This window comes from Fusarium graminearum, chromosome 3, assembly GCF_000240135.3.
Source record: "Fusarium graminearum PH-1 chromosome 3, whole genome shotgun sequence".
Classification (NCBI taxonomy): domain Eukaryota; kingdom Fungi; phylum Ascomycota; class Sordariomycetes; order Hypocreales; family Nectriaceae; genus Fusarium; species Fusarium graminearum.
The window spans coordinates 529,334-550,842 of record NC_026476.1 but is presented as its reverse complement, the minus strand read 5'-3'; the positions used below and the strand labels follow the sequence as shown (position 1 = coordinate 550,842).

Here is a 21,509-nt window from a genome sequence, read left to right as displayed (position 1 = left end):
TCATCGTTGCAACCGGTAGATAAGACGATATGCCGAGATGGACGTGACGAATGGGGCTCTGCTGCCATATCATCAGCTTTCCCATGTCTGCCCGTCTATCTTGTCTACTCGTGCCCTGCTGCTGCATGCAGCGAGTGGCCTAACAGCCTGGAACAGTTTAGTCTCCTTCAGTCGCAGTGACACAGAAAAATGTTCCATCTCGCTAGAAGCTTTATTACTGCTGTCTGCTTATCGATCATGCTCCATAAAAGACCGAGCAAAGCCGCTCTCCCCCCTCTCTTGGGGCTGGTTCACGGGAGAGGCGTCCACCTAGAAGACAAAAAACTCGGACTGCCCCGATAACGAAACGACACTAATGATTTTTTATTCCTGGTGATCTCTGCACCGGTAGATCCCTGGTCAATGCGGATATGAAGCATTTGATGTTTCCAGTCGTGATATTAATATCTTCAATAATTGTACAATAATAACATATGCGTATGTTTAGACTTGCTACAATACTCGAGCATCATCCTCAATAGCCAAACGTCGACGTCGAAGAAACTCGACATATCCGATCGGTCTGCCTCGGGCTAAGCCAACGAGGTCTTGAATCCCACCGTACGCGAGACCGAACATGAGCCCGTATCGCGCGGTCCGGGCGGCGGTTGTTAATGACAGGCGATCTAGATGCACACGCCGATGTTCGGCGCTTGTTAGCCCCCCACTCTTTGACTCTGATCTTGCAATATCTACCCGTCGCTTTCCATCTCTCGGCTGCAGGTGCCATGCTTTTTAGTGGTAGTGGGAATTCCCCGTATGGGGTTTTTGCGCAATTACCATCCTCTTAGTCAATGCATGCAGCCGAGGTTGGATTTGGATTGAGATTGAGTAAAAAAGAAAACTTACGCCAGAGTGAAAACGCGCCAGCTACCGTAAGCGTGGCTATCGTGGTGGAAAACATGTCGCTGGCCCCGCGATAACGATCGACCGTGCTCTCGAGCGACAAGGCCAACAGGCTCCAGAACCCCGTCTTGAACCCCATGCGGAAGCCCTCACGGATGCCGCCCTGCATGGCGTGGTAGTTCTTGCTCTTGTGGTAAAAGTACCACCCTGTCGTCGTGTCGGGCATCTTGTGGGCGTGCTCGGCCCGGAACCGCAGCTGCGCCATCTGACCACCCTGCGTCGCCCCGAGCGAGAAGCCCACGAGCGCCGACGAGACTGTGCCCAGCAGCAGCCGCGTGGGTGTTGCGACCGACAGGCGGGGGAAGGCATCCTGCGGGAAGGCCAGGTCCAGGTCGGGTGGTGAGGCCATCGCGGCGCCAGATGGTGTGAAGCCGGGCCGGGATGACGGAGCGGAGGTCATGGTAGATATTTTTGTTGCAGTATTTCCTCTCGCTGCAATAGATCAAAAGGCCAAGATTAACGTGAGGCTCTGCGGTGGTCTGCCCTACTAGCCTTGTTTCTGCGCGGCTGATTCTCAGTTGTGGATCTTTGCTCGGCGGTGATTGCGGAGAACGACAAGGCCCGGAGTTTACAATCCCGGTGGTGTTGGCGGTGTTTTTCTTTGCTTTTCCTTGGTGTTGATGCTAGAAAGAGGTTGCCTCGCTTCGCTTGCGCTTGTTGTCGGTAATTGAGACAAGAGTAAAGAGGGGCTGGCTTGGTCTGGGCTGGTCTTGGTATTAAACCACGATAACCAGCAAAGGCCCGATGTCTTTTTGTCGTCGTGATAGATTTGAATAGGTAATGTGAATTGATTATGGATGATGCGAAGTGCTCATCTGATGGACAGTGCGTTTGTGCTAATGTACGGTTTTTTGCACGGCTTTATTCTTTATTTTAGTACCATACGTCTTCCGCGGTGTGGTGTGTACAGGGTAATTAATGTTGGTGCTGAGAACTGATGGCCTTCTAGAAGACATGCTATCGAACCTGTCTTTGATCGGGGCCTTACTGTCAGCCTGGTACCTGACTATAAGATGTCACCGAGTCATCTCATCCTTGAAAAGGTGACGTATCAATAATGTGGTGGCTTTGGACTTTGATGCTTGCACCCTGTTGTTCGGATCCAATGTTGATGCCCAGTGTGATACAAGCTACAGCCATGATATTTACCTGTATCAAGACAGAGCAAACCCACACACCAACTGGCTTCTCGTTCTTACGGATCTTATAACAGATATTCTATGTTTTTGCACATTTATTGACTGTTCATCTGATTTACTGAGGCTCAATTGCTGACAGACTGATCCAACTCACTTTACGCGGGCCCACGTGACGTCGCGACAAAGCCGCGATTAGCCCCACCGAATTGAATGCCACCCCTCATGGATTGAACAAAGAAGAGAGTTTAGAAGTCGACTCCTTGACCTCTGACGTCTTTCTCAAACCTTACACCTCCCAAGATCGACAAGATGGTAAGATACCGACCACCTGTTGACCGCCAGACACTAACGAAACCAGACTGACGTTGATGACGCACACATCTCTGTGCGCTTCAAGCACGGCATCCATACCATCTACCTCTTCATCGACGCCCTCGCACCCTTCTCCAACGTCACCGCCGAGCTTATCAGCGTCATAACCGATCGATACCCCCAGGGTCTTACCACGTCCATCTCACCTCCCAAGAACACCTCTGTCGACGAGGACTCGACCATTGTGTATGGCGCATTGAAGATTCCCAACGATCCCTCGTCGGGATGGGTCAAGCTCAAGACGGGGAATGGAGAGAGCACGCCTGCAAAATTGGGATTGAAGAACAACAGCTTGGTTGTGTTTGCGGTGGCAAAGCATGAGGGTGATGATCCAGAGTTTGAGGTGGAGTGGCCTCAGGAGGAGGATGAGACATACGAGGAATGAAGAGATGAAGCTCATATGTGCAAGCACCGAATGATTGCCTGATGACACAGAGCCCTGGCGGTGCATGGTTGTGCTCAACTGCATCTTGGCATCGCAGTGGACTAGGTCTCGCCATTCAACGAGCTACCTACAAGGAAACACATCAAAACAGGGCTTGAAACGCGCAAACGACACACTCTTGAAGGATCTTGATACAATCTTGCAAGTCAATAGATACCCAATTGAACAGTTTACAGAATAAGCAAGGATGCTGTGCAGATCTTGAATTAAGGTAGCATCAATTGATGGAGGGATCTGGACATTGCAGTAAACGAACCCTCAACGCTCAAGGTTCAACCAACGTAGGTATTTTCTGTAATCAATTAGAAAATTAACAATAAACCGGTTTCGAGATAATAGTTTCCAATTTTCTGAAACTAACACCTCCTTCAAACCAATGCTGCCCTTACTCCTTGAAAAGGGGTCTTAGCATGACTAAGCCATTTTTGTCTTCACGTGTCGTCAACATCTGCATTCCAGGGGTATCACCACCTTATTCTCTTTTCTTGCCAACTATTGCGCTGCTCTCGCCAACAGTTTCGTTGGCCAATTTTTAATAAAATAGCCCCAAAGTGGCTCGCGCATGAGGTCGGCTACATGAACGTCGTGGCTTTTCTCCGCCATGGCCTGCGCCTGCTGGTGCCGCTCTCGGTAGCATTCACTCTCTACCTCTACCTCTTCCCCGTCATCCAAGGATGCGCATTCCCCGTCGAGTCGCGCGATAGCCACGAGGCGTACTCCCTGACGAAAAAGTTTCACTGGCCTTCGAAGCCTACCGTCGACGATCATGCGAAGCTTGCGCCCTTCCGACTGCTTGCGCTGGGCGATCCCCAGTTGGAGGGCGACACATCGATTATTACAAACTACCTGGGCACATTCCCACATATCAAGGCTGCCTACAAAAAGGTGACTTTTCAGACGAGCCATTGGTGCTTCCGCGAGCGAGTTAGACAGATCATCCATGATATCGTTGATGTTTTCATGGAGGATCTTCCTTACTGGCTCATGTCGCAGCGCAAGCGGTTCGATCTATGGGGCAACGACTTTTATCTGGCGCATATCTACCGTCAAGTAAACTGGTGGACCAACCCTACCCACGTGTCAGTGCTGGGCGACCTCGTCGGTAGCCAGTGGATCGACGACAAGGAATTCGAGAAGCGAGGCCGACGGTTCTGGAACCGCGTGTTTAAAGGAACCGAGAGGCTTTCGGACGACCTGGCGAAATACCCAAGTGTCAATTACACAGTATCTGGAGTTTTGGATGGTAGCGAGGAAGAGAAGGTTTGGAAGAAGAGAATGATGAATGTGGCAGGAAACCACGATATTGGATATGCTGGAGACTTGACCGAGGAGCGATTGGAGCGCTTTGAACGGGTTTTTGGAAAGACAAACTACGAGCTTCGTTTTGAGCTGCCCATTACGGATCCTGAGACGAGGGCTACTCTGTACTCTGATGAAAACCCCGATTCTACAAGGGTGATTCCTCAGCTGCGCATCATCGGTGTCAACGATATGAACCTCGATACACCAGCCAAGTCTCTTCCTCTTCAGGATGCTACGTACGGTTTCATCAACAGCGTCATTGGAACTTCTGGTGCTGTGCAGTACAAGGGAGAGTTTACGCTGATTCTTACGCATATTCCCATGTACAAGCCCGAGGGCATTTGCGTTGACGCACCGCTCTTTGACTTTCACACCGCGGCCGATGGCGGAGGTCTCAAGGAGCAGAACCAGCTCAGCGTTGATGCTACTCGTGGTTTCTTGGAGGGCATGTGGGGTATGAGCGCAAAGAGCAATGCTCCCGGCAAAGGCTACGGCCGTCCTGGTCTGATGCTCAACGGCCACGACCACGCAGGTTGCGACACGTACCACTACATCAACCAAACAAATGGAACAGACCCCTCGCAGCGCTCATGGCAAGTCGCTACCTGGTCCGACGCCCAGGCACAGCAGATCCCAGGAAGCGAGGGCATCCCCGGCCGCCGCGAGATCACGGTGCGCAGCATGATGGGCGATTTCGGTGGAAATGCTGGTCTGCTGAGTCTGTGGTTCGACCAAGAGACGTGGGAGTGGAAATTCGAGTATGCTACGTGCCCGCTTGGCAACCAGGTCTTTTGGTGGTTCACCCACATCTGGGATGTCTGCGTGTTGGTCTGGGTGGCGCTGTACGCCGTGCTGTCGAATCTCGAGGGTCGCGGTGTTGACGTGGATGGTCGCTTCTACAAAGGCGTTGCGAGGACGAGGGACTTTGTGCTACGGCGACGAACAAGGGAAGAGAAGAGAACTGTGACGAAGGAGTAAAGTAAACTATGGGTTTGGGATAGATAGATTATGACGGTGCAATTTTTTGAATAGACGATGAGCGTTTTTGTTTTGCTTCGGATTGCTGTCGGTGAATTATGCTGTGGCCGAGACACTTTGATGGTGTAGAGACCAATCGCATCTTGGGATGGTGTTTAGTAGGCGTCGCGAATGATGATTTATGATAAGAATGTCTTGGATATCGGATCTGGTGTTCGATTTGGGGTTTAGATGAGGTGGCATTGTTGATCTGTGATGGTAACGGTGCTGTACAAAGATTAGGGCCTCGAGGCGAGGTTGTATGGATGTTTGGTAATTGGGACTGGGGCGCTTGGAGGAGAGATTGCCGTCCGCTTCAATTTGCATCTTATGAGATAAAATATCTGCGAGTTTGATGTGTAATTTCCAAGAATATTCAGCAAGTTGTTGACCCCAGTATCGTTGCAATCACGGTGTCTCGATTGTACCGTTGATGGTAGACGCAACACTGCAACACCGCCGCGTCGACATTGTTCACCTTGGGGCCGGTCCGTGTCAGTTGAAAGAAACAAACACAGGATAAACACAAATAAAACCATGATGTCAAAGATTGCGCGTGTTTCTTTATGTTGGTCGGTAGTGGTGATACGAGTCCATGGCGTCGCTGTGGCCTGGGACGAAGGGTGACTACATAAACCCAGAGCCAGACGACTGGGTCGAATTGAGGAATTGTACTGGCTGTATGAGAGAAAGTATAATCGTCATCCATTTGCTTTATAACCGTCAGAAATACTCATCTCACCATGCTGTCTTTACAGGGCATCGCAGTCCTGCTCCTCTGCACCGCTTCCCATGCCATCCCACGGCATGAAAGGGACACGACGGATGAGGTTCTGCAAGTCGCAATTGAACCAAGACCCTTTGAGCACATCGTCAATGACATTAGAGCACCGCCCACAGACTACAGAACAATGCCTCCTGGCACTTACACCGAGAGCATCTCGACAGGACTGGTCAGGATCATCGTGGTCAACGACCCCACGCCCACGACGAATAAGAGCTGTCCGGCAGAGTGCGACTGCTCGGGAATAAAAGACAAGAAAAGTCCCGAGTAAGTAGAATAAGCCTCAACTCTAGCATGCATTTGTTAGAGACACACGGGCGTCTGTATGCTGATGCTGTCTAGATACTTCCAGTGCCTGGCCAACTCTCGCTGTAGGCCGTGTAGAGAGCCTGCAATCACTGCTTCTTCAGCGAAACCGACTGCTACGTGTCCTGCTTATTGCGATTGTAATAAGATTAAGGATAAACAGAGTCCAGAGTATGTTTTTGTCGTGAGTGCTTGATGGATTGCTTATAAGTTACAGGTACTTTCAATGCTTGGCCAACATCAACTGTCAACGATGTCGCGTGGGAGGGGCGTCAAGTTTAATTTAAACTACACATGCACGAGTATTTAATTGGGGATAACTTTATTCAAGGCTTAAATCTTGTGTTGATGACATGTGTGGTATTGTGTTTAGGCCGTTATTTGAGAGCTACAAAAAAAGAAGCTGGATGAGAGACCCAGTAGCTATGTAGGGGTAATGAGAAAAAGGGCAATAAAAATCATGCATTCTTTATTATCTCCAAGCGCTTTGTTTGGAGGGGGGGGGGGGGAGAAATGCAGGTGGTGTGATTAACAGCAGCAGTCGAGGCACTCAAGACAACACTCGCAGGTCTCTCCGCAGACCCAACAACAGCAGAGTGTGGCGATACATGTGTAGAAGCAGCCGTGGCTCTTTTCTTCTTGGGGTGGTGGCGCTTGCTGGTACTGCATCTTGGGGATTGTTAGTGGTGATGGTTTGGGGATGAGGGTTCATAAACTTACGGGCTGTGGGGGAGGGTAGCCGCCTTGAGGGGGATATCCACCCTGCTGAGGAGGGTAGTAGCTGAGAATAAGTTAGTATTATTATTTTAATACTGTTATTGTAGTGCTGCTGCTTACCCTTGGTTGGGATCGTATGGGGCAGACATTATGAATGGTAGTTGGAGGTGATGTTGTTGTGTTGGGGTCAAGTTTGGGGAACAGAAAAGAAACGGGAAGTGCAAGTAAGATATAATAATGAAAGTTGTCAGTGCCAGGCAGGGGTAGGGGGCTCAGACAGCTTGAACGGCAGCTAACATGAATAAAAAAAAGTCTTTTCCTGTGATGATCTGTACTTTGGTAATATCCCCTCTTGGCGGCTTGACTGCGACCTTGGCGTAATAACGCGGAAACCCCGTGAGCAGACGCCGAGTTAACCGTAGTCTTGGCAGAAGCAGTCACTGTCAGAGTGTCAAACAGCTTCACTTTACAGAGTACTCTGTACAGAGGAGCTTAATCCCGCTAGTTCAGTGTTGATTCACTAGCCTGGTCCTCCCGTGTTATACGAGTCGGCAAATAGCATCTGCCCAAAAGGCATAATTAATCTGCTATCATGACACCGTAATTAAATCACAGTACCCGGCTAAGGGTCTTGGATAACTCGCTCCACATAGAATTATCGGTGCAGGGATCGTTGGAGAGGCTGTGTCTTGGCAATTGCGCGTCCTTTGAAGGCTGTGTACCTACTCCTGCATAAAGGGTCTGCTTGGCATTTGTTACCGCCAGTATGACTTGTTTACATATAGTATTGGGTTAAGCACAATTTACTGTCGAGTCTGTCTTTCTCTTGGCCTTTACACGTGTCGTCTCTCTCATAATGTCTAAGCGACCATGAATAAGACACGAGGCTCAGCTATTTGATTCATATTCACTGCCACTCTAATTGCGATTAACATACGTCTCAGCGAATCATCTCGTCACCGTCGTACTCGTCCAAACCCTGCTCGATACGGTACTTGCGCGCGTAGTTACCGCCGCTGATCAACGTGAACGAATGAGCCACCGCAAACGCGTGACGACTTGTACAACATGTCTTTGTCTGTTGACTCAAAGATAATTCATCAATTCAATGTATCGGATTTGTCTTCAAGCGGTTAACATCGCGGGACAATCATCGCGGGATGGTATCATCCAAGACCCTGGATACGGTACCCATGTCAGCGGGTTTCATAACTGGGATCTACCGATGAAAGCGAATTCTTTTATTTTCGATGTACAGCGAATATCGGGATACATACAACGAATATTCGAGATTAATTGACTGTACAAGAACCACTCCGATGCGACAAGACCTGCCAACCTGCTACAACTCCCATCAAGCGCTAACAATACCTACGGTGAACATGCCTTTGCCAAGACGATGTAACATGCCATTTTAGAGTCCAACCCCAATACCTCGTTCGGCCTAGCATCATGTATCTCGCGACAGCTAAGATGCGGCTACTGCCGAGGTAACTAGTTCCCGGCGCGACTGTCTATCCAAAAGATTCTCTCACCGTCACATCGGATGAAAAGCTTCCCTGGTTGAGATGCCAAGCGACAAGGCATTCTTATCCGTTTAGTCCAAATTTAGCCCGGCAGAGAGTACTGTCACAGGTGTGGTTTGAGATGGAAGGCAAGGTTTCAGATGTTGGATCTCGTTTACTGATACGGTGTCGTATGCTCAGACCTGACGTCCAGTCATTGAATTGGCTCGAATTTGTCCAAGACATATTATAACTATTCCATGTTCAAGACCTGATGCGGCCACTGGTAATTCAGTCAAGGTTAGTGATACTTGCGATAGTCCGGCATGAACTACTTTGTAGGGCTACCAACAGGATACTTAATATCTGATGAGGCTGAAATTGAAATTTGATATCATTATATGAATCTTGCCTCTATAGACAGACAGCTTCCTCTGACAATACAAGACCTTGGTCTTTATATTCTCCGCCAACCCATGATGTGGCCTGCCTATAAAGTATTTCTATATCAGAAACTTGAACACGAAGTCAACTGACAAAATCAAGACTGCTTCTTGGACATAGATCGGTTCAACTTTGCCCTCTGAGCTAGCATGTGTCCAAAAAGGATATAAAATGCAGGGACATAAATAGCCAAACCAAACCACAGCAGATACTGATATATGGGGTTTCGTGCCTGAGAAGGTACAATAACCTCGTAAACAAGCTTCATCTCTGAAAGAATACCAACAGGGTAAAGCACGATAAACATGTTGTATCTGGTCATCTGTTAGTTTCAATCTTTAATCTGATAATGTTTGCATACCTCAACCATGTCAAAGACGCTGGCACAGATCCCGTTCCCGTCTGAAGCGTGAAATACAGATACCGCACCGCATCAGCTGCGTTCCACGCCATGAGCATAAAACTGTAGGCATCCTCTCTGAACCCAACTTCGGGGTAGTTTCTCGTAATCGCCCAGATAATAGTGTTTCGTCCAGCGACTTGCAACGCTGTTGTAGCTGGGGCAGCGCGTACAAGACCTGCGACCGCATGAAGCACTTCCATCACCGTAAAAGTCTCTGTCCATCGCGCCGTGACGTTGAGTTCATCCCACACAGCACCGTTGCCTTGCTGCGTCCATAGATAAGTTGTTCTGACGAAAAGAGCGATTCGAACAAGAGCGAAGAGAGTGTTGTAAACAAAAAGATAAGGCGAGGCCTTTTGGGGTTTGGTGGTGGTCGCCATGGTTGCTGGTGGTGTAAGATTCAAGATTTGACAGCTTCAATTTGGAAATTTTGAATTATAGTAGGTACGCTAGATCCAATTTGGTATCGCCGAGATGGTTGCTGTAGAACTTCCCAAGAGAGATGTTGCGCCGGAGATAATACGGGGCGAAGAGGTGTAAAGATGATTGGATGATGATACGAGTAAGCTATTGAACGGTAATGTCTAATGCTAACTTTTGATACAGTGCTATACAGAAACTCCCAAATCATAGCATCACAGATGGCTTCTCTCAGACAAAGTAGATCGAAGAACCATGGCTGCTCGCGTTCCCTCTTCGATAGCACCGTCGATGAAACTACGCCATCCGAGAGCCCAGTCTGAGCACGCAAAGATGATGTTTCCTTGACTAGCTCGCATGTCACCTAGATGATCAGCCAAAAGACCAGGTCGTGAGAAAAACCATGCGCCCTTGGCGAATTCATCTTTGGACCAGTTGTGGAAGACCTAAACACTGTTAGCCATGCCTTTTGCCGTCAGTGGCATATGGAACTTACCAAACGCTCAATCTTCATCGGAGTAAATCCTTGGAAAGCATCCAGTGTAGTTTGAATGTTCTCTTCAGGATGGAAGTGATTGTTTTGTCCTCCGAAAGCCACGATGTGCGTATTTCCCGCTGGTGTAGTTCCGTCACCAAAGCCATATGCCAGTTTATTGTGAGGATAGCTGATACTAGTCATAGACCGTAGATCTTTATCTGAGACTTCGGCGTGGACTTTGATACATTGGTTGACGTGCCCGATATCAGCAGCTGCCTTCTTCCCTGTTGCTAGAGGCGGATCAAATTTGACGTCGTTGAGAACGTTGAGAGGAATCGCACTGATCATCTTTCGTGCTCGGAATGTTTGGCCGCTTCGAGAAGTAACTTCAACACCAGCGGGACTGTTCTTAATAGAAGCGACGGGTGTGTTGAAAGAGTAGGTCAAGTTTCCAGTTGCAAGGGCTTCTTTAAAAAAGTTGATGGCAAAACTGGATTGGCCTCCCTTGAACTTGTATTTGACGAGATACTCTATGCATCCTTGGTAAGAGTATCCGCTCATGGCCCACCAGTGCAAGAATTCGTAGAAACTCGTTGTTTCAAGAGTTCCGCCACTGCAGAGAAGAACAAAGGCTTCTAAGCAGATACGCTCGTTGTATGTAAGGTCGGTCTTAATCTCGGCGATGCGGTCTGCGATGGACATGCGGTCGTATTTTTCTGCTATTGCGTCGAGTTTGCTTATGTGAGGGAAGACGATGGTTTCGCGTCCGTCTTGACCGTCTACGTTGACGAGCTTTTGAAGACCGCTCTGCATTAATTGGTCCTAGACACATGTTAACTTCAACACACTCCATGAATTTATAGGCGACTGACCTCTTCCTCGTGGGTAAACTTCTGAGTTCCTTCAGGTGTGACGAGAAGGTATTTGTTGATTCCTCGAGAGAAATCATATGATAACTCAAGCTCATTCTGCATGTTGTATCTTTGAATTTCTCTCCAGACATGAGCTTGACCCCAGAATACCCACGTTCCGCCCATTTCGTATGGATAGCCTTCTATATTTGAAGACCAGGAACGACCACCGATGCGATCACGGGCTTCGATGAGCAACACCTTGAGGCCTGTGCTGAGTTAGCTTTGCTCTAAGAGTTTGAAGATGAGACTTACCGGCTATAGCTGCATCTCGGGCTGCAGTTAGACCACAGTATCCTGCTCCAACAACAATTACATCGTATTTTGTATTGTTGTTTTTGAGATTTGTAGGAGGACTGATGGCGCCAATGCAGGGAACGCCGGACTTGAGACCTTGGGACTCTGTCCATGAGTAGCCGTCCTTGGATGACATTGTGAGGGATTGAAAGCAGGAGAACAATCTAAGTAGGTTCAATATGCCAATGACGGAGAATAGAGACAATGTAATGTAGGAGCAGCCACAGCAAGTTAAGCAAGGACGGCAACTCATTTTATCCTCGGCCCGGGTCCATATCTTGCCTCCCCATTCAATCGAATGATAATCAGCAATCCCATCATATCTCCAATTAATTGACCCTACCAAGTTTGAATCACCCAAACAGGAAATTGTACGAGAAACCATAACTATCGTCAACCCCAGTCTCATGAAGATCTTAGATAACGCATATCTCTCTCTAATTTTACCGCAATAGGAAATTTCGCGAGAAAAAAACAGGCCATTGAGCATCTAGATCGTCTCCCCCGCAATCCACTAGCAAGGAACAACGAGCCTCTTGCTATCGTGGTTTTTCCTTTGCCACTAGACAGGTTCTTGGTTTTGGTGTTGAAGCCGCTAGAGTACTGTAACCAATCAGACGACTTCTGTCTTCTCGAGATATTTCCTTTTGCGGTATATTTAGCGGAGACGTGTCAAAACCTGGGGTAGAAGTGTTAGTGCATGGGCTTATCAAGATAGACTCTTGTTATTGTATCGGTATCTCGGCAGTTTGAGATAGGTCCTGTCAGTATGTCATTGAGGGGAGGAGTTATTTGGTCCGTGAAGTCGGGACAGATTGACGACTGTTGCACAAAAGACTTGGCTTATCGTTGTACGACGCTTGTACAGACTAAACACCTCCTCTCCCGTGTGACCTAAACTTTAGAACGAGACTATATGAATCGACCCCTTTCTCCCTCTAAAACTCGAGTCCCAGTGCATATCACAACTTGACAAAGATGACTTCCCCTACGCAAGAAGGCGTGCTGCAGCAGCGCCTTTCGACTCTGACCATGGTTGCCATGGCGTTTGCTATTCTCAAGTATGTTGTCCCCTTTTAGATGCAGTGGCAATAGCTAACCCCGCAGTACGTGGATTGCTCTCGCTGGTGTAATGGCCTATATTCTTCCTTCTGGTGGTGCTGTTTCTTTTATTTATGGGTTTGTGGTTTGTGTTCTTTGCAATTTGGCTCTTGCTGCTAGTTTGGGAGAACTTGCTGCCTTGTGGCCTACTGCTGGTAAGCAACCCTATCGATAAATTAGAGTGAATTTGGCTGACGTTAGACAGGAGGACAATATCACTTTATGTACGCTCTGTGTACGACTCGATGGAAACGATCCATGGTACGGCTCCGGTGTCTAACATTGCTTGATGCTAATAAACTATAGAGTTTCTTTGTTGGATGGACCAATATCGCTGGTTGGTTAACTGTTGTCACCACTCAAGCCTTCTTTGCTGGTAAGCTACTCGTCTTATACTTGTCGATCATACTAACCTTGACAGCCCAGTTGATATCCGCAGCCGCAGTCGTCGCCTCCAACAATGCCTACGAAGCCACAGCCTGGAAGACATATCTCTTCTTCGTCGCCATCCTCTCGTTCGGAACGGTCGGTAATATCTGGGGAAATAGAATACTGGGTCGTTGGAATGATTGTGCTTGTAAGTGTTGCCCTTGAAACAAACAAGCGTACCTAATTTTGCCTTGTGCAAACAAAAGTATCTAACAAGTGACGCAGTGTATTGGTCCATCTTGTCTGTTGTCATTATCAGCATCATCCTTCTGTCCATGTCTGAAAAGACAGATGCCAAAAAAGTCTTTACAGACTTTAACAACGAGACTGGCTGGTCTGATGGTGTTGCTTGGATTCTCGGCTTGTTACAATCTGCCCTTTCACTTATTGGGTTTGATGTCGTGTTGCATCTTACTGAGGAGATGCCAAACCCTTCTAGAGATGCACCAAGGGCTATGTTGCTAGCTGTTGTCATCGGTGGTGTCACGTAAGTCTTCTACTCTACCTTTTGCTTTAATAGTTACTGACCTCTCTAGTGGATTTGTCTTTATCCTAGTCATCCTCTTCTGTCTTACCGACCCGGCAACAATCCTTGCAAGTTCTACTGGCATGCCAATAGTAGAGATGTTCCTTCAAAGCACCAAATCCCGCGCCGCCGCCACAATACTCGCTTTGATGCTAAGTGTCTGCTTCATTAACGGTACTTCAGCCAGTATAACCAGCGCCAGTCGTCTTCTATACTCCATGGCTCGTGACAAGGGTATTGTCTATCACAAATTCTTTGCTCACCTACAGCTCAAGCTCGATGTCCCAGTCCGCACAATCATGCTTTGCTACATCTTCAATCTCCTCTTTGGCCTTTTGTATCTGGGACCTACAGTAGCTTTCAGTGCATACATCGCGTCTTGTACCATCTTTCTCAACGTTTCGTATGCTTGTCCTGTTATCGCTCTGCTTGTCAGGGGCAGAAGCATGCTTGCAGAGTATCAGACAAACAAGACACCTGCAAAGATGGGGTTGAGAGTTGGTGCAGTTGTCAATGGTGTTGCTGTTGCGTTTGTTGTTGTCACTTCTATTGTAAGTTCTACATGCACGTTTGGATTATGAAGATGCTGACTGGTCTAGTTCTTTTGCTTTCCAGCTGGACTTCCAGTGTCTGCCAATACTATGAGTAAGTATTGTTTGTCTCAATAAAAAAAAAAAAAAAAAAAAAAAGAAAGTGACTGACTTGGGATAGACTACGTTTCGGCGGTTGTGGGTGGATTTTACTTGCTACTTGCAGTGTACTGGTTCACTGGCGGAAAGGACTTTCAAGGGCCGGTAAGTTTACTTTTCAGACTATTACTTGCTGTTGATAGATTATCTGACCTGCTGTTCTAGAATTTCGATGCTATAATCGGTCAACCTTTTCAGGAGAAGGGATCAGACGTTGCGGAGACAGTGCCGGGGAAGTTTGATACCTCGACAAAAGTCTAAATTGAGTTAGGTCTTGCGAAGGGATGTCATGGTACCTGTATTTACTTTGGTCCAGCCCGTGCAGATCCGCAATCTTGCAATAATGGGCATGACCTCACGCCTCGTCCCGTTAAAGCTTCTGGTTGTACAACGGAGATCATTGTCCAGGGTTTGGACTCATCAAGTTGACGGTACTCTGTAAGTGATTGTGACATGCTGCACGGCTCAAAGTCTTGTGATGAATCATTTAATTGTATTGGTGGCTGCTGTGATCGACACTAGAGGCACATCTTGTTTTCCAGTGATATGGGTATCAATTACCCGGTTTAAAGGTGGCAACTGACTAGGCTTGTGATGTTGACGGAAATCTTGGTGCGAGGTACGACGTCGTGTCCATGGGAGATTGTCAGATCACAAATTATATCGCAAACCCGTTGAGACTATCTAGACTGATATCGCACACGTGATTCGACGTTAGGCCTAAAGCCTGCTCAGCTGCTACTTGCCGACGCTTTACCACTTGTAGTCACCCATCCTCGACAACAGACACAAGCAAGAATGCCGGTGTTTCGTATAGATGAGTATCGGAAAGATGAAGATATACTTTCCGGGAACTTACTCATCAGAAGAAGGTATCACAGATACAAGCACGGATGAAAGTATACTGCTAACCAAGATTACGTTTCATCTTATCCCTCAGAGGCAATCCCAATCACAACCGCTTGAACATTGCCACCGTGGCACCCAAACGGAAAGCCAAAGGCCGATCAGTATATGCACAGGCACCTGACGATACATAAGCTGAGAATGCCAAGGTGCTCGCAAAAATAGTATCACAATAGTATCACAATGTTTAGAGCATCAAACGCATCTTCGACGCCAACAATCAGCACCCTGACTTAACCTGGCATTCAGAGGAATTCTCAAGATGAACTTATACGTCGATATCATTAGTAAGTTCAGCCGGTCAAGAAATTTAAACTCCTCTATGCTAATTGCTATCTAGAGTTATCGATACTGTCAGTTAGCTTGCCCAGACCCTAATCCCTATTGCTGACCCCCATACTAGTCAAATCAACATCATGAAGAAAAGATGGCGCCTATATGGCTATCGCCGGTCCTACTGCCATGAGCCGTCTCCTCGGTCTTTCTCCTTTGGTTCTACCCTTCCAGTTGGCAACCATGCCATCTATACACGAACCCGTCCATATAATCTCTCGGCTAGATCCCTACTACGAGCCAGGCTCGATGCATCTCAACCGCAGTCGGCATATATCGCTTCTCCATCGGTTTCATATCGGAAGGGAGCCAGCTTCTTTAACTCTCGGCTCGATCCATACCACGAGCCATCTCTCGGCTGCTGGAAGACGGCCACACAGGAATACTAGCACGGATGAAAGAATACTGCTACCCACTAGCCTGGGTAGCAGAAACGTTGGCCTCTCAAGTCTTGGGGTATAAAATTAAATAGTCTGACCTAAAGTAAGCAGCATGTGCTGGCCTAATAATACTGTCTCTCATGTTTCTAGAGGCCAAGATCAAGTTCTGTCCCCTCATCCTTGAAATGATCCACTGCTGACTCGAAAAGAGCATAGCAGGTATACCACAACGTAGTAGGTGAAAACGTGAGTAGCTGCTCGATCTGTTCAGGAGTCTCCCAGTTTTCCATCATTCGTCGGCATGCCTCTACAACGAAATCGACATTCCCCGTCCAAAACTCTTTGTTGTCCCTGGCATTGAGAGCAAGTTTGGCAACCATCGAAAAGATGTGACCAAGGCGAATAGTGTCGTTAGAATGATATGCCATATCATTCCCCTGCACCTCCCGTTCGACCACCCAAGCATATCGATTGAAAGACTGATGCCAGGATGTCTTGATGAGCTCAAAGATGCAATTATCGCGTAGCTGGCCCGTCATCCATTCGGGCAGCATGACTTCGGCTGACAACTCAGTGGCCCACTTGGTGCAACAGATTCGTTCTATGTTGTCGTAGTACGAATTCTTCACCTTTATGAGATGGAAGGTGACTGGCTCCTGTTGGTTGATGCGAATCAAGCGTCCGATGACCTGTAGCATGCTCTTTGCGTTGAGCATCCAGTTGAGGAACATCCCCTTTGAGCAACATGTGTGCATGTTAACACCAGTTCCCATGGTGTTAACGTTAGCCACAAAGATCTCATCTCCGGAGGTTGGGTCGTTCCATCCAGCAATAGTCTTGCTCTTCTCGTTCGCTCCGTGATCAGGTCGGACAGTGACTGTCTTGAAGCCGGCCAACCTAAACAGGCCAACCACCACACTGCAAAGAGGTTAGTATGCGAGGATTACAAACATTGCTGCTTGAAGAAAAGCAAAACTTACCATTGGATCCAGGGTGTGTCGACATACACCAACACTCGCTGGTTCTGCTCCCTGACATATTTCCATGCCAGGTCAAGAGCTCGTGTCATGACTGGGCTCTTGTAATAAAGCCAGTACAACAACACCGGCCTGTCACTGGGCATGCGCGTCGACGGGTCATCGCTGGCCTGGCGATAAAAGAAGCCAAGCCCACCATAAGGATCGGCGTGCACCAAGTCATAAACCTGCTTGACGCCCACCACGACAGGAGTCTCCTTCTTCTTTCCGCGCTCTAGCTGAGACGTAGTGCGGACAATCGGATCCTTGATTGCCTTGACGGCCTCCTTGACCTCGTGCAGGCTGCCGTGAAAGACCGGCCTGTCCGGGTTAAGAATCCTGTAGTTGCGAAAGTCAAAAGAAGTCAGGACACCTTTCCTGTGCTCGCCAAAGTTGAGGTGTGGCCTCTCAACCTGGTGTTGGTCATCAATCAAAGTCGAAAAGCCAACCATCTCAAAGTCGGGGAGCGCCGACTTGATTTGGTTGGAGTACAGCTTGCGAGCCTGCACGCGACCAATCGACTCGACATCAGCCCTAAGCTTTCCCACTTGACCATGTTGAGTTTCCTCAACGACAACTATGGACGGCTGCATGCCAATTGCAGGATAATACGTACTACCATCTGGAAGTTGCTGCCGCGTTCTCATGGTCCGACGGATATGCATCTCCTTGTAAATTTGTCGCACGACAAGATGTCCAGCATTGGTGCCCCACTCCAGAGTCTTCCCAGCGTGCTTGAAGATAGTTGGATTGACGATCCATAGTTTGCATGTGCGTCCAGAAGCTTCGTAGATGTCCATGAGCGGCTTCCAATCTGGACATTCAGCCAAGAAGCGTTCATGGAAAATACCCACTGTGGTGCCCTTCTGGAAAACATTCTCCGCCTGGTAAGGATCGTAAGTCTCATCGTACAAACCCGGTGACTAGCCGAGAAGGCTCGTTCTGACATCGATGGCGATATTGTAGGCGTTCCACATCAGCGACAATGGTGAAATCAAGTCCTGCAAGGAGCTCAAGATGGGCGTTCCAGTAACCCAAAGTAGCTTGTTCCAGTTGATGAGTCGTAGCATGTGGTTGTAGATGCCGTTGGGATTCTTGGCGAGATGGGCGTCATCAGCGATCGCAAGCTCAAAAACAATGCTGTCGAGAGCTGATTGCCTGGAACCGTATTCAATAAGACAGCCATCTGGCTTTTCCGCAGCGCTCGCAGTATCCTCGGTGAGGAATCGGATATCATCTCTTTTGATCTCTGATGTGTGGTACTTTTCGAGATACTTGTGAGGCTCAACATCGCCCTCTTCATCATGATCGTCTTCGGTAGATTGGGCAACCCGCTTCCCTTTCTGTCGTGGACCTGGCTTTCTGCCCGCTTTGAACACAAATGGGCGCTCTAGCTTGAGTACGTTGCGCCCAGACCATGTTGGGTATGTCTATACAATCACGATCAAGCCAGTCTGCCATAACATTAGATTTAGGACTTCAAACACTAGCGCTTGAACTTGAACTTACCTCCGGGTTTGAGTCCGCTGCAGACCATGTATTCAGTTTGCCTTTGAAGTTCGCGGTCTCAATCACCTTTGCCTTCGTGTCTGGGAAGTCAGATGATGAAGTTCCATAGTAGACATACAAGTTGATGCTTGGGAAATGATCTTTCCCCTCCTTCCAAGTCTGAAAAATCGAGTTGACCGCTGTTAAGATCAACGTGGGGTGGAACTTGACATCTGATTCGCCGTATTGTTCCATGTCGCTTTGGTACTGCTTCAACTTCTTTCGGTGCGTGAGTTCAATAGCAGTAAAGTAGGTCTTGGTTTTACCAGTGCCCATGTCGTTGGACACGAAGGTATGCTTGTAATCAGTGAAACCTCGAGCGACGATAGCAGCAGCATCTAAGATATATTAGTGATTTGATCAAGGACTTCGAACGGTACCGCGTGAAGAAGAACAAGCGGGGATTACTTACCATCAACTTGGTGCGGCTTCAATCCCTGGACGGCTGTTGCTCGGTCCCCAGTGTACAGCTTCAAATCAGGCCAAGGTGTAATACCGTGCTCCTCGCAAAGCTGGTCAAGGTCGAGGCTCGTGACAGGCTGGATAGAGGCAAGTACGTGCTCCAGTGCATACTGCTGACGGCTGATCTTCATCAACTCATCAATGTCGTCTGGGTGCTCGCGAGCAAACTCTGAAACCAATTCGGACGTGCTCTGTCGGTCGATAAACTCGTTGATGTCGCTGTCTTCAATGAAGTCTGTGACATTGGTGGTGGTCTTTCGCCTGCGCTCCAGATGGCGTCAAAGTCAGGCTGTTTGTGCAGGCGTTTGAGAAGCCTAATCTCCGCGGCGAAGTTGGCAGCCGAGATGGGTTCCATATCCTGGAGTGCGCTTGCTTCAGCGTTCTGGTGGGCTTGAACTCTTGAGGGCTGGACCAATTCCAGCAGAGCAGTGTTCACGTCAACAGAGTCCAAGCCACTCAGACCTTCTGAAATGGAGTCTGCGTGTTCTTCATCTAGAAACAATGACGCTTCCATCTCGACAGCCTCAGCAAATCTAAATTCCGAAGTGGAACTCTGAGCAACCTCAGGAACGTCGGCCAAGTGCTTAAGAGCTAGGCTCACATAGCCAGGAAATCCCACAGACTTGAGACCAACGCCACGTCCAATCCATGCTGTCCGCCCTACTCGCCGGCTGATCAACTGGTAGAACATGCAGATGGCTCGATGCAGATCTTCCGTAGAGAACAAGTCTGCGACGCATGTATTCGTGCCACCGCCAACCTCAGGGGGCGTGGGGAAACGGTGAGGGTATGCCGCCCTGTCTCTGGAATACTCTCGGGTGTAGTCCCAGGTCATTGGGGCGAATAACAGGATCTGGACTGCGTGGGCAAGGACGAATGCTTTTGGTGCAATTTGGCGAGGCGCTCGGCTGTCCAAGCCTCCAGATGCAATATGCTTGTTCAAAACCGGGATGAAGGTTAGTTTTGTGCACAGTGTCACAACTTGGTTAATGAATCTCCGGACGCTACCGTCTCGACTGTAGTCCTGCAGACATTCAGTTGGTGATGGTTTTGCCAGAGTCTTGCCAGGGTTAGCGCCACCGTTCTCATATTCTTCCAGTAAGCCCTCAAAGTCTTCGTTGAATGGCTGAATAAACTCTTGGAAGGCCAGATCCTGATCGACAGCTTGCTCATTGGCTTCCTAGACCATTGTCGCAATAGTGTTGTCGCTGCGCTTAAAGCTGTGCTTATTGCTAAGGATAAACCCTTCAGAGGCCAAAAGTGCTAGCTGATGGATAATGTCGGCAACTGTAGATAACGATTAGCATGGAGAGTCCGAATCACTTTGCTTGAACGGCTGAACTCACTAATGATGTCAATGTATGAGTTCATCTCGAGAATGCCTTTGAAAGCCAGATAAGGTGCCAGCTCGTTGCTGGCTCCCATGGTGGATTTGAACAAAAAGTTGATAAGAACGCCATTGGGATAGCCGAACATTTCATGTTCTTTTACCTGTTTGCCAGCTTTGACATCGGAAATTGGCGGATTCGGGTGTGATGTGATGCTGTAATCATTGTTGGTGTCAAACCATTCTGGCCAGGCCATGACAGGGTGCTGGTTGTTCTCATCAAATATGCGTTTGATACTCTGAAAGTTGTGGTGCCACTTGGCAAGTACCTTGGCATGCTCGGCTCGGGCCTCGTCAGATGCAGAAGGTGCCTGCGCAGCCACTGCTCGGCCTTTGCCTTTCCTCTTAGGTGCCATAGTTGAGATCGTGGAAATAGAATGCAAAATCTGAGGAGTTCAAACGGTACCGCTTGAAATGCTGTAGAGAGTTTTAGCGGCCGCGTTTGAAGTCTGGACTCTTCAAGATTTCACTTGGAATAGCAAGGTACCCAGATTAGTACAAGTATAGCAAAGGGGAGGATGCTGAGAAGGCGAGGACTCCAAACGGCACCGCTCGAAATATGTCACGTGGCTTGTAATTGCGGTCCCTGGACGCTCCCGTAAGATGGAGCCAGACTCAGCTGTAAGGAAGTTGAGGTGGATGAGAAAGAAAGAAGGAGAGAGTTCAGGAGGAGGAGAGCGAGGAATGTATACCCTGAGATTGGGAGTCTGCACTAGTCTACCACGTGATCGAACCCTTTGAGCATGTGATTTGCTAAGAGATTGAGAGACTGGATTCATCAATTGAAAAAGTGAAGTTATCGTCAAGTTGAGAATTGCAGCGTTTGTGGTTGATCTTGGTGTTGCTGTTTGTTGTGGCGCTAGCGGGGTTTACTTGTATGGCTGTCCAATTAAACTCAGCGCCCGCTACTGTACAGGGAGTAAAGGTGGGGTTCGAATGGAACTTAGTGGATTCCATTGTTGGCGTTGTGGGGCCTCCACTTCCTTCCCTCTTGCAGCCTGACCCTCCCAGGGCCCTGCCTGCCTGCTAGCTTCCTCAATACACACACATCTCACATTGCAGCCACAGCAAAGTCAACAGAATTTTAACGGTTCAAAAGAACTCCATGGCCATCGATACTCTCATGATGTTGTCTTTTTCACATGCAGCTGCGACTGTTTTGACGATGAGCCCTATCGTTCAACGCCATGACTCCAGGCGCCGCTAGTTCATCATTCTCAAGGCCAAGGTCAAGACCGAATCCACTA

At 48.4% G+C, this 21,509-nt stretch overlaps 11 protein-coding genes across 11 annotated transcripts; 5 read left to right on the top strand and 6 right to left on the bottom strand.

Moving 5' to 3' along the window:
* Positions 1-492: 492 nt before the first annotated feature.
* Positions 493-1,345, bottom strand: FGSG_04885 (uncharacterized protein; the record flags this gene model as incomplete). The annotated part of the gene is made up of 2 exons (XM_011325050.1): positions 493-770; positions 889-1,345. 2 exons carry the CDS (start codon positions 1,343-1,345, stop codon positions 493-495), a joined length of 735 nt encoding a protein of 244 aa, XP_011323352.1.
* A 1,048-nt stretch (positions 1,346-2,393) lies between these two features.
* FGSG_04884 (uncharacterized protein) lies at positions 2,394-2,841 on the top strand (the record flags this gene model as incomplete). Its single annotated transcript, XM_011325049.1, has 2 exons — positions 2,394-2,396; positions 2,443-2,841. 2 exons carry the CDS (start codon positions 2,394-2,396, stop codon positions 2,839-2,841), a joined length of 402 nt encoding a protein of 133 aa, XP_011323351.1.
* A 636-nt stretch (positions 2,842-3,477) lies between these two features.
* On the top strand, positions 3,478-5,181 carry FGSG_04883 (uncharacterized protein; the record flags this gene model as incomplete). Its single annotated transcript, XM_011325048.1, has 1 exon — positions 3,478-5,181. The coding sequence occupies one exon, from the start codon at positions 3,478-3,480 to the stop codon at positions 5,179-5,181; it is 1,704 nt and encodes a 567-aa protein (XP_011323350.1).
* Positions 5,182-6,131: 950 nt separating this feature from the next.
* FGSG_04882 (uncharacterized protein) lies at positions 6,132-6,275 on the top strand (the record flags this gene model as incomplete). The annotated part of the gene is made up of 1 exon (XM_011325047.1): positions 6,132-6,275. The coding sequence occupies one exon, from the start codon at positions 6,132-6,134 to the stop codon at positions 6,273-6,275; it is 144 nt and encodes a 47-aa protein (XP_011323349.1).
* A 340-nt stretch (positions 6,276-6,615) lies between these two features.
* On the bottom strand, positions 6,616-7,214 carry FGSG_04881 (uncharacterized protein). Its single transcript, XM_011325046.1, has 3 exons — positions 7,148-7,214; positions 7,031-7,091; positions 6,616-6,979 (listed from the first exon to the last, which is right to left on the bottom strand). The coding sequence occupies exons 1-3, from the start codon at positions 7,174-7,176 to the stop codon at positions 6,839-6,841; spliced, it is 231 nt and encodes a 76-aa protein (XP_011323348.1). The 5' UTR covers positions 7,177-7,214; the 3' UTR covers positions 6,616-6,838.
* Positions 7,215-9,073: 1,859 nt separating this feature from the next.
* Positions 9,074-9,759, bottom strand: FGSG_12648 (uncharacterized protein; the record flags this gene model as incomplete). The annotated part of the gene is made up of 2 exons (XM_011325045.1): positions 9,074-9,290; positions 9,338-9,759. 2 exons carry the CDS (start codon positions 9,757-9,759, stop codon positions 9,074-9,076), a joined length of 639 nt encoding a protein of 212 aa, XP_011323347.1.
* Positions 9,760-10,014: 255 nt separating this feature from the next.
* Positions 10,015-11,621, bottom strand: FGSG_12647 (monoamine oxidase N; the record flags this gene model as incomplete). Its single annotated transcript, XM_011325044.1, has 4 exons — positions 10,015-10,245; positions 10,296-11,099; positions 11,150-11,397; positions 11,444-11,621. 4 exons carry the CDS (start codon positions 11,619-11,621, stop codon positions 10,015-10,017), a joined length of 1,461 nt encoding a protein of 486 aa, XP_011323346.1.
* An 842-nt stretch (positions 11,622-12,463) lies between these two features.
* Positions 12,464-14,491, top strand: FGSG_04879 (uncharacterized protein; the record flags this gene model as incomplete). Its single annotated transcript, XM_011325043.1, has 10 exons — positions 12,464-12,546; positions 12,593-12,741; positions 12,792-12,847; positions 12,893-12,962; positions 13,008-13,163; positions 13,241-13,502; positions 13,552-14,092; positions 14,141-14,186; positions 14,253-14,335; positions 14,396-14,491. The coding sequence occupies 10 exons, from the start codon at positions 12,464-12,466 to the stop codon at positions 14,489-14,491; spliced, it is 1,542 nt and encodes a 513-aa protein (XP_011323345.1).
* A 907-nt stretch (positions 14,492-15,398) lies between these two features.
* On the top strand, positions 15,399-15,858 carry FGSG_04878 (uncharacterized protein; the record flags this gene model as incomplete). The annotated part of the gene is made up of 3 exons (XM_011325042.1): positions 15,399-15,423; positions 15,477-15,489; positions 15,540-15,858. 3 exons carry the CDS (start codon positions 15,399-15,401, stop codon positions 15,856-15,858), a joined length of 357 nt encoding a protein of 118 aa, XP_011323344.1.
* Positions 15,859-15,995: 137 nt separating this feature from the next.
* On the bottom strand, positions 15,996-17,458 carry FGSG_12646 (uncharacterized protein; the record flags this gene model as incomplete). The annotated part of the gene is made up of 2 exons (XM_011325041.1): positions 15,996-16,767; positions 16,830-17,458. The coding sequence occupies 2 exons, from the start codon at positions 17,456-17,458 to the stop codon at positions 15,996-15,998; spliced, it is 1,401 nt and encodes a 466-aa protein (XP_011323343.1).
* Positions 17,459-17,788: 330 nt separating this feature from the next.
* Positions 17,789-19,006, bottom strand: FGSG_12645 (uncharacterized protein; the record flags this gene model as incomplete). Its single annotated transcript, XM_011325040.1, has 3 exons — positions 17,789-18,295; positions 18,375-18,751; positions 18,826-19,006. 3 exons carry the CDS (start codon positions 19,004-19,006, stop codon positions 17,789-17,791), a joined length of 1,065 nt encoding a protein of 354 aa, XP_011323342.1.
* Between the last annotated feature and the right edge of the window lie 2,503 nt (positions 19,007-21,509).